General features: G+C 53.0%; 2 protein-coding genes across 3 annotated transcripts in view; one reads left to right on the forward strand and one right to left on the reverse strand.

Annotated features, from left to right (window-relative positions):
- Nucleotides 1-239: 239 nt before the first annotated feature.
- Nucleotides 240-10696, forward strand: eepd1 (endonuclease/exonuclease/phosphatase family domain containing 1). Its single transcript, XM_003969148.3, has 7 exons — nt 240-1397; nt 5920-5971; nt 8144-8254; nt 8357-8491; nt 8781-8904; nt 8976-9170; nt 9607-10696. Exons 1-7 carry the CDS (start codon nt 550-552, stop codon nt 9795-9797), a joined length of 1656 nt encoding a protein of 551 aa, XP_003969197.1. The 5' UTR covers nt 240-549; the 3' UTR covers nt 9798-10696.
- A 6-nt stretch (nt 10697-10702) lies between these two features.
- Nucleotides 10703-11966, reverse strand: part of matcap2 (microtubule associated tyrosine carboxypeptidase 2) — a 5216-nt gene continuing 3952 nt past the window's right edge. For both annotated transcript variants that reach the window (XM_029844581.1, XM_003969173.3), the window contains 2 exons: nt 11851-11948; nt 10703-11693 (listed from right to left, as the gene is read on the reverse strand). In XM_029844581.1, the coding sequence (XP_029700441.1) occupies nt 11535-11693; nt 11851-11948 (257 nt within the window). In that variant the 3' untranslated portion in view covers nt 10703-11534. The remainder of the gene's footprint in view (nt 11694-11850; nt 11949-11966) is intronic.

Raw genomic sequence — 11966 nt, forward strand, 5'->3', positions numbered from 1 at the left:
GGTGATCGCCTCTGCGGGTGATGACGTCACGTGCTGGATATTCTTTGAATGTTGATCAAATTCTCTGAAAAGAATAAGTCCGACCACAAAATCGTGCTCGTTAAAGACGGACTACAAACGTTGTAGTTTTTTTTTTTCTCGCCTGACGCTTTTATTTTGACACTTCCGGTGTTCACGGCTGCGTGAACCACGTCATTTGACGTCGGGAACGACGATCCTATTGACGCGCGCGCCGGTGTAGCTGTCAGAAGAGTGCATGTGAGGCCGGGCTGACAGCGCTCTGTTGGAGGGCAAAGTTTCCACCGAGGCCGCCAGAGCAGCTCTTTAACCCCGCAGAGTCCGACCGCAGCTCCGCGGGATCCGTCGCACCGAGGCCCCGCACGCAGCATGCGAGCGCGTCCGCGCGCACCGCCGACTTTAAACGCAGCATTGTGCGGGGGCGCGTGAGAGCTCGCTGGTAAATCCGTGCGTCGCCTCTGTGGTTTCCATGGTGATCGTTCTGTCCGCCTGTTCCGTGTCTGACCCGAGCCCCGGACACCCGCTGGAGCCATGGGTGGGAGTCTGGGCTGCCACCGCTCCATCCCCAAGGACCCCACCGACTTCAGCTGCGGCAAGCGCAAGTTCAGCGCCGCCTGCAACTTCGGGCACATCCTGGTGAACCAGGAGCGGCTGAACATCAACACGGCCACCGAGGAGGAGCTCATGACGCTGCCGGGAGTCAACAGAGCTGTTGCGCAGAACATCGTGGAGTACCGGGACTGTATCGGGGGGTTCAAAAAGGTCGAGGACCTGGCTTTGGTGAGCGGGATCGGGGCCACCAAACTGGAGGTGATTAAACTGGAAATTTGCGTGTCCAGCAGGACCAGCTCGTCCCAGCACTCCCCGTCGTCGCTGCGTAAAGAGCTGGATCACCACCCGTGCACGGGCATGAACGTCAACACGGCCACCCCTGCGCAGCTCATGAGCATCAGAGGCATCACCGACAAGATCGCCAAGAACATTGTGGCGTACCGCGTGGAGCACGGCCCGTTCCGGAGCATCGAGGACCTGGTGAAGGTGAACCACATCAACGGCTCGCTGCTCGACAAAATCCGCTTCCAGGTTTTCGTGGAGCGCTCCAGGGCGCCGTCCACCAACACCAACGGAGGGCTGACCTGCACCACCAAGTCCCACCCGAGTCCCACCTCATTCAGCATCAAGAGCGACGACCTGGACCTTCCGCCCGGAGGTCCGACCCAGATCATCTCTGTGCGGCCCATCGTGGAGCCCCCGGCCTGCCTGCGGGACGGGAAGCCCGTGGTGCGCCTGGGAACCTGGAGCCTGCAGGGCTGCTCCTGTGACAAGGCCAACAACCCGGGGGTGAAGGAGGTGGTGTGCATGACCCTGCTGGAGAACGAGTGAGTAGAACCTGCTGACCTCCTCAGAGGGTCAATCATAAACGGATTATCTTCTGGAATTAGTCGCAGTACAAATACGGCAAATTATTGAGGTTATTAGGAACTCCAACAAGTATGAGGCAATTAAAAATATTTCAGTCTGAAGGACTTGTGGGAAGAATGAAGGTTATTCTGGTTAATCTTTATGTTGTCTCTCAGTTCCAATGAACTACGGGTGGGCTAATATGAGTCACATATTCAAAAGAAACGGGAAGAAGTGAAAAGAGTCAACGGTCCAACATGTGAGATTTGGTGGCATCTAGTGGTGAGACTAAATATGGGAGCTGTTTACTGCCGTGTCCGAGAAGCTACGGTGGCTGCAGGGGGCCAAAGTAGGCTTATGTTGAGGTCTGAATAAGTTAAGTGAAGTGGGAAAAGTGTGTGTGTGTGTGTGTGTGTGTGTGTGTGTGTGTGTGTGTGTGTGTATTTGTGTGTGTGTGTGTATGTGTGTGTGTATTTGTGTGTGTGTGTGCGTGTGCCCGCATGTGTGTATGTTTGAGGCCTTTCCAGTGAGATGCTGCTCCGCTCTTAAGAAGCTGAAGGTGTCAGGAAGCTCAACACTTCACAGGTGGAACTTCTCCATCGTCCTCCCGCCTCCCTCACGCTTTGCGGCTGCTGTCAGTCATGTTGGCAAACGCCACCACACCCAGTGCAAACATCAGGAGCAGTCCCCCCCCCACACACACACACACACATTTCTTCTGTTCCCAAACCCATGGAGACTGTACTGATTGGCTGTTGTCACGGAGGAGTTGTGTTTGTACAGTTCTCAGGCTTCCTGGTGTGAGCGATCACAAGACCCGGGCTCCGGCGTGCACACTTCCTGGATTTCCTCCAGGCACCAGACGAGAGCTACTACAGTTCAATGACCCTCACCGCGGGAAAGACTGCAAACTGCGTCAGGTCCCCGTGTCTGTGACGGCCCACTGGTGTTAGTGAGCAGGCAGACGTTAGTCACAGCGCCACCGCAGACACAGGGGAAGTGAAAGAGCCACCATTAGGAAGGCTGAGATGGATCCAGTTCCCCCCCCCCCGGTAGAGAGGAGGTGCTCCAGGGACTCTGTTCACTCAGGTCTTTGTACTCGTCTCTTACATCACACAGACGGCTGCGTCTCTGTAGCTGTGCAGACCCTCACGTGGCGACGCATGTGTCTCACAGCACCGCCAAGCTGCACCCAGGGCATCAGACAATGCCACCACCCCATCCCCCCACCCCCGGGGAGGGACCCAAACCTCCTCAAATTGAGGAATTAAAGCAGGGAAGTGACCTGTGCTCATCGCCACGCAATCTCTCCGACTTCCTCACGAATCATCTGATGGCACCTCTGACGTCATCGTAGTAAACGCACATTCTGAAAACCCACTTCCTGTTTTGTTCAGACCAGAGGTTCACTACAGGACGCCGGAACTCTGAGGTCTGGGCTGACCCCAATCATCTGAGTTGTCAGACAGAACCCAGGAGGAAGTTTCCTAGAGGGGGTTAGTAGGACCAGAATGATGCCAGCAGCTCAGCGCTCTGCTGCTCGGTGGTTGATTGTCTTTCCTGGACAGACTGTTGCCCCGTAGCCACCTCTGCTCACCAGAAGAAGGATGGAGAGTTAAACTGGGAGAGGCAGGAGATGGAGCTTGTTTCCCTCTGCTGCTTGGCTCCAAGGTTTGTTTTGGGCAGCAGCTGATGATTCATCTGTCACAAGCAGCCCCGAGTCACCGGGAATAAAAGAAATGGCCTGAATAAACGGCAGCCGGGCTGGAAGCACAGGGACGGCTCTTCCCACTCTGACATCCTGGTTTCCAGTTCAGACTCCAGTCTATGTGATACTGCAGAAACCATAAAGATGCTTCTTGTGTTGATGATCAGTAAAGAGGTTTCAGAGCAGGAGGTGCTGAAGGTCACAGAGCTCCATCACTTTTCTCTAGTTGTGGCGACACCACTGAGGAAGTGACATCATGGAGGACACCAGAACCAGGATATAAGTCAGTTCCGAGTACTGACGAGGAATCGGTGCCACCTGCAGGGAAGAGAGATGTTTGAGGATCTGACTGTTGTTGAGGTTAAATATCACCAGACTGTGTTACGCCTGTACCGGAGACCCGGTGGGATCCCGACCTGAGAACACCCCAACTCTGAGAAACATTCTGGTTTTTCACCGTACATTCCTCCGTAAATACACAAGCTGCCAGGTACGATCCCGGTGCCCAGGTGGGTACTTGATCAGCCCATTTCATCAACTACATACGTGGGACAGCGAGGCATCCCACAATGCTTTTCCCCTGAGCCAGCAATGGCAGAAAGTACGTCAAAGGTTTACAAGTCAGTACTTGTGCACTTAATAGTGATAAATGGCTCTAGATGAGTCACCTGTTAAGACAAACCCCGCCCCTTTTCTGTGGCGTGGCAAAGTTACTCCTAAATCAGCCCCACAACCGTCTGGTGTTTATTCAGCCTTAAGAACATTGCATTAGTTTGCTAACTTATCCTGGTTCGATTTGTAATTACAACATTACAAAACCAGTTTGGCAGCAAACTGGCAGCGCTCAGACACTCCGGATGCCGTTCAGCACGACCTCCTCTGTCTGCACGTGTGGGCGGTGACTTCTTCCTCACGAGAGCAGATGATCGAGAGGTCCCAAGTGTTCTAGAACCCTCCTCAGACTGGCTGGAGTGGTCAAACACAGTGGAGGCCGAAGTCACCAGGATGCTGGGGTCACCAGGACACTGGGATCACCAGGACACTAGGATCACCAGGACACTGGGATCACCAGGACACTAGGATCACCAGGACACTGGGATCACCAGGACACTAGGATCACCAGGACGCTGGGGCCACCAGGACACTGGGATCACCAGGACACTGGGGTCACCAGGACACTGGGATCACCAGGACACTAGGATCACCAGGACGCTGGGGCCACCAGGACACTGGGGCCACCAGGACACTGGGATCACCAGGACACTGGGGTCACCAGGACACTGGGATCACCAGGACACTGGGATCACCAGGACACTGGGGTCACCAGGACACTGGGATCACCAGGACACTAGGATCACCAGGACGCTGGGGCCACCAGGACGCTGGGATCACCAGGACACTAGGATCACCAGGACGCTGGGGTCACCAGGACGCTGGGGTCACCAGGACGCTGGGGTCACCAGGACGCTGGGGTCACCAGGACACTGGGATCACGAGGACACTGGGATCACCAGGGCGCTGGGGCCACCAGGACGCTGGGGTCACCAGGACGCTGGGGTCACCAGGACGCTGGGGTCACCAGGACACTGGGATCACGAGGACACTGGGGTCACCAGGGCGCTGGGGCCACCAGGACGCTGGGGTCACCAGGACGCTGGGGTCACCAGGACACTGGGATCACGAGGACACTGGGGTCACCAGGACACTGGGGTCACCAGGACACTGGGATCACCAGGACACTGGGGTCACCAGGACACTGGGATCACCAGGACACTAGGATCACCAGGACACTGGGGTCACCAGGACACTGGGGTCACCAGGACACTGGGGTCACCAGGACAGTAGGATCACCAGGACACTGGGATCACCAGGGCGCTGGGGTCGCCAGGTCTGAGCTGATGGAGGGATGTTCAACGGCTGTTGAAAGTTGTGCTGACGCAGCGTTTTGTTGAGTGTTGACTGAGTCGGTGAGGCTCGATGTGGCTCGATGTGGCTCGATGTGGCTCGATGTGGCTCTGGCCGGTGACCAAAGCATCCAGACTGAGCCCAGAAAAGTGAATCTGAAGTCTCCTGCTGACATCCTGGCCCGAACTTGTGGGTTTTCTTGTTTCTGTCTGCAGCAGACAGACGAGCTGATCTGGGATTAAGTCAGTGATGAAACATGAAACATGGATGCCATCAGAATTATCCTCCACACACAAAACTTTAATGACCCTAAGGCAGGAAATCACCCCCCCGCCTGCAGGGCTGCGTCCTGGTTCGGTCCCGATTCTTGTTGTTGCTGATTTTCACTTGTCTGCGGTTTAAGAGTTGTGGCTGATCGTTGCTGAGCTAAACAAATCTGAGTTTGCAGAATTCCCATAATTCCCTAAAGCAGCACAAGCAGAAAGACAGTTACGCAATGTGCATTAGTGGGTCAGAGGTCAAGGGGGTTTAAACTCTGTGTGTGTGTGTGTGTGTGTGTGTGTGTGTGTGTGTGTGTGTGTGTGTGTGTGTGTGTGTGTGTGTGGCAACATTGCGGTTGCATGCTGCTGAGACAGACGCCTCAGTCAGCTGCGCCCAAACTCAACTGTCTACGTTAGCTCATAATGAGAATAAACACGATTAACTGTAGATTAACCACAAACTCTCTTTGTTACAGCAGAATCGTATTTGTTACATAAAAATCCGTTATGGAAACGATGGTGACGTCACATCCGACTCGGCCGATGAAAAAACTTCATCTCTTTCAAATGTGGTGTGAATTTTTTATGGGTCAAAGTAATAAATGAACTTTCTGTTTCTTTTTCCAGCATCAAATTACTGGCTGTTCAGGACCTGCTGGAGCGGGAGGCTCTGGACAAGGTAAGAGCGTGTGTGTGTGTGTGTGTGTGTGTGTGTGTGTGTGTGTGTGTGTGTGTGTGTGTGTGTCTGTCCTTGTCTCTGGACTGTCAACCTCTCCTATTTCTTGGTTCAGATTTAGTTTCGAACTGTGTTAACATTCCCATGTGAATTAGTGGCTATAAATACAACCGTGGTTGCTATGGATTTGGGGGCGTGGCCTCAGTGATGGAACAGTAATGTTCCCCAAAAGGGTTCCTCACATCAACTACTGTCTTCTCTTAAAGAACACTGTAAAGACTGTAGGATCCAGTTGGTTCTGATGAATTCTACATGTGACCTTTGACCTTTCAGCAACAACAACGGCAACATAAATCAGCAACAATGTCGACTCTCTTCGGGATTGTGAGCAGTTTGCTCAGTTTCTTCTTCTATTTTCTGAATGTGAGGCTTGTGCACGGCCTCCACACTTGTTGGCAGCGTCATGATCCCTGCTGGCTCCCAGATGGATCCTGGAACAGAAACTGGATTTCCATAAGAAGGGAAATAGGTCATCAACAGAGAGGGAGAGAGGGTGAGAGGGAATGAGGGAGGGAGAGAGGGTGAGAGGGGTGAGAGTGAGAGGGAGGGAGAGAAGGAAGGAGGGAGAAGGGGTGAAAGGGAAGGAGGGAGGGGGCAGAGGGTGAGAGGGAGGGAGAGAAGGAGGGAGGGAGAGAGGGTGAAAGGGGTGAGACTGAGAGGGAGGGAGAGAAGGAGGGAGGGAGAGAGGGTGAAAGGGGTGAGACTGAGAGGGAGGGAGAGAAGCAGGGAGGGAGAGGGGGTGAAAGGGAAGGAGGGAGGGGGGCAGAGGGTGAGAGGGAAGGAGGGAGGGAGAGGGGGTGAAAGGGAAGGAGGGAGGGAGAGAGGGTGAAAGGGAGAGGGTGAAAGGGGTGAGACTGAGAGGGAGGGAGAGAAGCAGGGAGGGAGAGGGGGTGAAAGGGAAGGAGGGAATGAGGGAGGGAGGGTGTGAGTGAGTGAGTGGGGAGGGTCTCTCCCCTTCCCTCTCACCCTCTGCCCCCCCCCCTCCCTCTCACCCTCTGCCCCCCCCCTCCATCCCTCTCATCCCTCTGCCCCCCCCTCTCCTCCCTCTCACCCTCTGCCCCCCCCTCCATCCCTCTCATCCTCTGCCCCCCCTCTCCCTCCCGCTCACCCTCTGCCCCCCCTCCCTCCCTCTCACCCTCTGCCCCCCCTCCATCCCTCTCATCCTCTGCCCCCCCTCTCCCTCCCGCTCACCCTCTGCCCCCCCCTCCCTCCTCTCACCCTCTGCCCCCCCTCCATCCCTCTCATCCTCTGCCCCCCCTCTCCCTCCCTCTCACCCTCTGCCCCTCCCTTTATGATTTGATCTGTCCACAGTTGCCTCTGTGTTCAGGGCGTTGCTAATAAACCCGTCCAGGATTCGCTGCCTCCTCCCTGTAGGTAGAAGACTTTATTCCCTCCCCCAGGTGGCTGAATTCTGAAGGTGGATTGAGGCCCTTTGTTTGGGCCCTGCTGTGGTTGGCAGCTTGGGTTCGTAGCGGCCTGTCGGTGGCGCCGTGGCGTTCTGTAACACGTTCTCACATGTACGAGCCTGCTGGTTTGATGGTTCTACCCGGCAGGTTTGATGTTTCGGGGGTGCACACAGCGGCAAGTGCGGGGCTATTTCAGCCTCTGTTATATTTAGAGTCAGAACAAAAAGCCGAGCTTTGGGTTTTATTTTTATTCTTCACCTTTGCCCTCCAGGACGTTACAGCACAACGTTTCAGGCCCCGCTGGCGATGTTGACACAAGAAGTTTCCTCTTTCTCGGTGTATTTCCTCTTGACTTGAAACAAGGCTGTTTAAATGTTGCATTGTTTCTTAACGACTGTATAGAACACAGCGTTTGTTCTGGCAGACGCTCAACGCGGCTGTTTAAAGGTGCGACAGAGGCTGAGGGGCGACGCCGCCCTTGCTTTTATAGATATTTGTCATCTTCTCAGACTGACAGAAGAAACATACACTTATACATGGAATGTGTGAATATGAAGCAGTCCAGAAACTCTCCTGATTCCCCCTCCCTGTGTGTGTGTGTGTGTGGTGTGTGTTTGTGTGTGTCAGGCCTGTCCAGGACTCCCAGACCCAGATAAGAACTGTGGTGGAACACATGGCTGGATGACAACGTTCTCTGTTTATGTTGCAGTTCTGCGCAGAGTTGAATCAAGGGACGTTGTCCAGTGTGCGGAAATGGAAGCAGCCCCGGGGGCTGTGGAAATGTGTGGTGTCCGACAGACCCACCGGACACTCCAGCAAGGTGAGCGGCGCCTTTCGCTGGACTGAAGACTTCCATCTTTAGTTTGTAACTACAATCAGAGAACGGCTACATGGCCAATTCCTCACGATCCTGTTCTCACAGGGAGCTGGCTACACTGGTTTTCTGTGGGACAGCTTGTCTGGCGTGGACCTAAGGGACGCGGCGGTTGTGGAGCCTCCAGTTGTCAATGGCAACGGCAACAGTTCCTCTCCTCGTCTATATCTGGCTCACTTTTCAGTAAGTGGATTCCCAAATTAGCTTAAAAATCATTTTCATGAAGCAGCACAATCTTTACGTCTGAGTTTAGCTTTTCTTAGCCTTGTTGCTAAAGCCGATGCTGCTCAGAGACAAACAGGAAGTGGAGTCATGGCGCCCACTTCCTGTTTCAGATGGCCACCTGCTGGGTCACTGTTCCCCTGTCAGCCCTGAACTCTAGCTGTTTCCATCTGGTCAATAACTAATGACAGGTGATCTAGAGAATCCAAAGACTGGTGAGACCTGTGATTTCACCCGTCTGTCTGCGTAGATCGGATCTCTGGAGTTCGCCGTGGTCAACGTTCACACGCAGTCTGCAGCCGCACCAGAGTCCAACAGCAGGAACAACGAGGAGCGTCACCATCTCTGCCACAGCATCCAGGAAACACTCAAAGGTCCGTGTCCACATGGTGACAGAGCGGCGGCCTGTGCACGTCATGCGTGACCTGGTTGCTGGTCTCTGCAGGTGAGAAGGAGCTGGTCGTACTGGGAGACTTTGGATGCTCTCCTCAAAGTTCCGAGCTGGATGTTTTGAGGAAGGAGAAGTTCTGTCCGCTGGTGCCGCCCACGCAGTTCACCAACATCAGCACGCGCTCACCTCAGGGCAGCCGCTGTCTAGACAACATCTGGCTGAGCCGCTCCATCAGGAAGGTCTTCTCCGGTAAGACTCCGCCCGGCTCTCATCTCCTGGCTGGTCTTAGCGTCCTCACAGGTCAGGAGAGTCCAGACAGACAGAACCGGACTGATGACGGTCAACCATGATTCGGTTTAATCTGAGCATCAGGGGTGACGAACAGCCGATCTGTCGGCAATAACCCACCAGAACGTCCTGTGTACAAACGCCCCCTCACCAAGGCCAGGGAGGTTGTTGGTGCTGACCGGTGCGATGGCACATTTATGCAACCAGAGAAACATGCTGAAGAAGCAGAGGAAGGGTGTTGTTGCTCATAGCAACAGACACCGTGGAAACAGGAGAGATGTAGTGCCTGTAATATCGTCGTCTATCCTTAACTATTTCACTGGTTTGACCTGATGGCGCCATCTTCTGACAGCTATGAGAGTGGTGCTGATTTCTCATGTATCTCGTCCTCTGACAGGCCACTGCATGGTTGTGAGGGAGGGCCTGACCAACCCTTGGATCCCAGACAACTGGTCATGGGGCGGCGTGGCGTCGGACCACTGCCCCGTGGTGGCGGAGCTTTACGCAGACGTGTCCTGTAAGGAGCTGAACAGGCCTGGCGTGGCGGTGGTGGACAGAGGAGACATTACTCCAAAACACGAGCGGTGACGGCGCCCACTGGAAGCAGAACTTTGTTTGGTGTGCTGTGGAGAAACTGGAGTTTCCTGGTGAATGTGAAGGAGCGCCATGTCACCTTTTGGGTTTATTGATCAGATAGAGCCATAAAATGATCAGATGAACTTTAGAGAGAAATGTGCCAAACATTTTCTACATGTAAATAAAATAAAGCTATCGAACTCGCAGTGATGTCGATGGTGCTGGTTCAAACCCGACCTAGAGTCAGCTCCGACCATCAGAACCAGAAGCATCATCTTCGGTATCTTAGAGGAAATTCTGCCCCCTGGTGGCGGTTTGGCCTCAGTTCACAAACATTTACACGACGGACAGAACTGAAGCTCATCAAAGCTCCGTCGGGGGCCACGAATAAAGGGGGAAGCAGCGTTTCCCGGAGCTCAGAAGGTAATAAATACGGAGAATTTTATTAGATGATCGCTGGGAAAATGTAAGGCTAAACCCGAAATCACCTGGTTTCCAGTTTGCCAGTGAAACCAGATGCTGATGAACAGGAAGTCCAGTCAGCAGACAGTAACCTGTCCACACAGGTCAGGTTACTTTGACACTATCCGGGTTTTATCTCCGTGGTTTCCCGAACAATCAACTAATGCAGTTTTCAGCTTCTCAGCATTAAAGTTTAATTATTCTGAGCTGTCAATCAGGCCTGGAAGTAGGGTGATGAGCACCGAGGGACAGAAAACACACATGGAGGAGCATGAATGTTAAAATGTCCAGATTTAAAATTAGATTTAAACAGCTTCTAATATATTTTGGTGCGTTATTTATGGTATTTTTTTGGCACAATCTGCTGGTGAAAATACGCATATTAGACACTGTTGGAGTTAAAGAGAATCTAATTTACATTTTAAAACTTCTAATAAATGAAAGACAATGCTTCGTTCATGTTGTTTTATTTAAATTTTTGGTGAAATTCACAAAACTTACTAAAACTTAATAAAGTGCAACACTTGGGAAAGTTTTTGAGGAAGGGTCGGGCTGGAGTTTCTAATAAGAATTTTACACATCATACTCATCATAGTGAACCAGCCAGGCATCGGGGTGTGTGTGTGTGTGTGTGTGTGTGGGGGGGGGGGGGGGGGGGGGGGGGGGGGGGGGGGGGGGGGGTACTGGCTGGGTCCACGTCAGTGCAGCTGAAACATTAAGAAAACAAAGTGCAAATAGATTTAACAGGTGCAGCTTCAGGCTGGTGGAAGGTTGCAGCTGAAGGTTGTGTCAGCCACTCTGCTTCCATCATCTGATGCTCATCTGCCAGCACACAGGCCAAACTACAGAAACATCAGCCAGAATAAGAAAGTGCTGGACGTCCGTAAACGCAGGTAAGAACACTTGGATCAAGACGTCAGGAGGGAAGTGAGTTCAGAATGAAACTGAACCTTTTTCAAAAGTTTATTCTAAAGCTACAGATATTCCACAGCTCGTATTCATTCACAAGAACACTGGAATAAAGGTGTTTTTGCATGTGTGTGTGGGACAGTGAGGGTGAAACGAGGGCTGGATCTTGTGCTTCACACATCTGGATCCACTGATGAGAAACGGGAGAATCAAACTGGTTCGTCGATAAACAGATGAAGTGAGTGAAAATGGCACAACCTTCTCATAAAATCAGGTGAAATTAAGCCATTCGGGGTTTTCTGGCACTGGTAAAAGATCTGTGTGTGTAACTGTACGTCCCGTGTGTCGCCACGGTAACGGCCTGGTTGCTGCAGCAGCTCAGATGATGCTCCTCAGCTCCTCGTCCGTCAGCTGGTTGACCGCCATGATCTTTGCCAGCTGCTGGAAGTATCTGGCCTGGTCCTGCATGAAGTGGGGGATGCGGACGTTCTCCATGTGAGCCAGAGGTTTGAGCCGTTCCACATCTTCATAGGAGACCTGCGATGACAACGAAACATCAGGATCCACCCTCCCAAAACCATCAGCCAGCTCAGAAGAACAAATCCTCTAAACGAAACAACGGGAACATTTGCTTAACATGAAGCCGCGTCATTCCCAGCGAAGTGAAGCGGTGTTCACATCCCAAAGGTTTTACCTTTCCCAGAGCCATCAGCACAGGGAAGTTGATCTTGTCTCTGTATCTTAGGATCTTCAGGATTCCGTCCAGGTAGACCTGGTCTTTACTGAAGCAACCTGCGACGTGAGACCAAG

Source organism: Takifugu rubripes, chromosome 12 (assembly GCF_901000725.2).
Source record: "Takifugu rubripes chromosome 12, fTakRub1.2, whole genome shotgun sequence".
Taxonomy (NCBI): domain Eukaryota; kingdom Metazoa; phylum Chordata; class Actinopteri; order Tetraodontiformes; family Tetraodontidae; genus Takifugu; species Takifugu rubripes.